The sequence below is a fragment of the Pinus tabuliformis genome, chromosome 7 (assembly GCF_031772625.1).
Source record: "Pinus tabuliformis cultivar Carrire ecotype Pingquan chromosome 7, CPIR1, whole genome shotgun sequence".
Classification (NCBI taxonomy): domain Eukaryota; kingdom Viridiplantae; phylum Streptophyta; class Pinopsida; order Pinales; family Pinaceae; genus Pinus; species Pinus tabuliformis.
Genome location: NC_142293.1, coordinates 486208454 through 486210735, shown reverse-complemented (window position 1 = coordinate 486210735; position 2282 = coordinate 486208454). Strand labels below are relative to the sequence as shown.

Below are 2282 nucleotides of genomic sequence, written 5' to 3'. Positions count from 1 at the left end.
CAAGCTATAGGTCTCACTAACAACTCGTTAGTGGATCATGACAACACCTCATCAAAGATAAGGTTTACAACTAATATTTGTGTGGTCTAAAATTTTGTGATTTTCTAGGGACTCACAGGCGGTAACATTTTCCCTCCCCCCCAATCATAACTTTGAATAATTATACAAATCAATTTTGTTATATTCAATCTAAAACTATTCAGTTGAACTTTGATGAAGATATGCCTAAAAAATCGCAAATTTCTGGAAGTGAACAACTCACAAGGGCTTCATTAGGGGAGCAATACCATACCACGTGCATTCATATTGGGGATATATATTGAGGGAAAATGACATAATATATTGAGCATATATTAGGGGGTAGAGAGTTTTTCTAGTGGTAGGTATAAAAAAATGGAGCTCAAATTTAATGAAAAATATAAAGCAATATAAAAATTGTTAATGAAAAAATGGATACCTACAATTTCTAGTGAAAGTAGGAGTTTTTTATATTATCGACATTTTTGGTTTGCAGGCTTGGATGTGAAATCAGAGGGAGAAAGCGATGAGGGTTTCCAACTAGGGTTAGGGTTCCGGCACGGACCGCTTCTGGTAGTCCTGTTTCTGGAACAAAGATCAGAGGAAGCCTAAAGCCACTCGAATTTGACTAGAGAGGCGAGAAGTGCAGAGGTAAGAAGCAGTGAGGGGAGTCATAGAAAGGCAGTACTGATAGAGAAATGACAGATGGGGATGGGAGGGGAGAGATCCCCTCCTACAAAAATGTAGCGGCAGGTGAGACCAGCAGAAACGGGGGATACAGAGGTGCCGGAAGGAGTAATAAAGATATTCCAGTCATGGGCGCTCGCTGGCAGACAGGGTTGGGAAGTAGATGTCTACCCAGAGCAACGAAAAGACCCAGGTACGTAATTCCAAACAATAAACTGGAAGAATATAGAGAATACATGAAAGATCATGCCCTGATTTGTAAGTTTGTGGGAACCTGGCCGTCTAAGAAAGACTTGGCCAAATGGATATAGCAGCGATGGAAGCCCAAGGGACATATAGACTTAAAACTAGGGGCAAAGGGTTTTTTTACAGTCATTTTCACTAGCCTGGAAGATAAGGAGAGGATCTTTGAGGGAGGACCATATTTCCTTAATAACGCTGGACTATTCATAAGGCACTGGGAGGAATGTTATAACCCAGATAAGGAGAAAATGCTAGCGGCGCCTATCTGGGTAAGATTGTTTGGACTCCCAATCGAGTTCTGGGATCCAGAGATTCTGGAAGGGATAGGAAACACGATTGGGACATTTGTGAAAGTGGCGGAGACCACCAAAAGGGGAAAATACACATCCTATGCCAGGATCTGTGTATACATGAATATCACAGAACCGCTACCGGAGTATATTGAATTAGAGTACCATGATGAGATCTGGCAGCAACCAGTGGATTACGAGCATATCCCATTTAGATGTCGAAGATGCCACGAATACGGTCACCTTATTAAACAATGCCCCTTGAATGCATCTGGAGAGGTAGCAGAATAGGGGAAGGAGGAACAAAAGGAGACAGAGCCAAACAGGGAAGATGACGAAGGGTTCACGGAAGTGCTTACCAGAAGGAAATCTCAAAAAGGATCAGTCCATGTAAAATCAACTGTCAAAACAGTAACTAGAGAAAACCAAAACAAGTTTGGAGTACTACAGGAGGAGGAAATGGAATTGGAGAAGGCAGCCAATGAAGAGGAACCAGGGGAACCTACAAAAAGGGCAGTAGAAAAAGACATGATGCAAACTATAGTAGAACAAGAGAAAGCAGGAGAAAACCTGGGAACTCCCCAAGACCTATCTGAAATGGAAATAGACCCACAAAAGGAAAAAGGAAGTGAAGAAGAACAAGTTATGAAGAGACTTCTGCAAGAATGGTGTCATCTGGATGAAAGATTCATCCCGGAAGAACAAAAACAATTATACAAGGAAATGTTCCAAAAATACAAGGAGAAAGGAGGGACAACTGCAGCAAATCAACCAGAACAGCTAGGAACACAAGGAGGACAAAGCATGGAAGCGGGAAACACTGGAAAAGCAGGGAGGAAAAGAGGGAGAAGACCTATGAGTGAAACCATCCAAATAGTTGGAGAAATGTTAGTCAACTCAGGATAGGTCATACCTCTATCAGAGGTATTCCAACAACCACTTAAATTGTTAAAATGATAATAACAACGTGGAATATTAGAGGGTTAAACAGTAGGGGAAACAAAGATATCTAAAGGATAGGTTGAAAAGAGACAAACCCAATAT

The 2282-nt window shown here is 41.3% G+C and overlaps 1 protein-coding gene across 1 annotated transcript; it reads left to right on the top strand.

Moving 5' to 3' along the window:
- Nucleotides 1–1196: 1196 nt before the first annotated feature.
- Nucleotides 1197–1529, top strand: LOC149248143 (uncharacterized). The gene has a single exon (XM_089447828.1). It carries the CDS (start codon nucleotides 1197–1199, stop codon nucleotides 1527–1529), a length of 333 nt encoding a protein of 110 aa, XP_089303954.1.
- The last annotated feature ends 753 nt before the right edge of the window (nucleotides 1530–2282 follow it).

Coding starts and splice junctions, on each gene's coding strand:
- LOC149248143 (XM_089447828.1), top strand. CDS start 1,197: ATGCTAGCGGCGCCTATCTGGGTAAGATTGTTTGGACTCCCAATCGAG.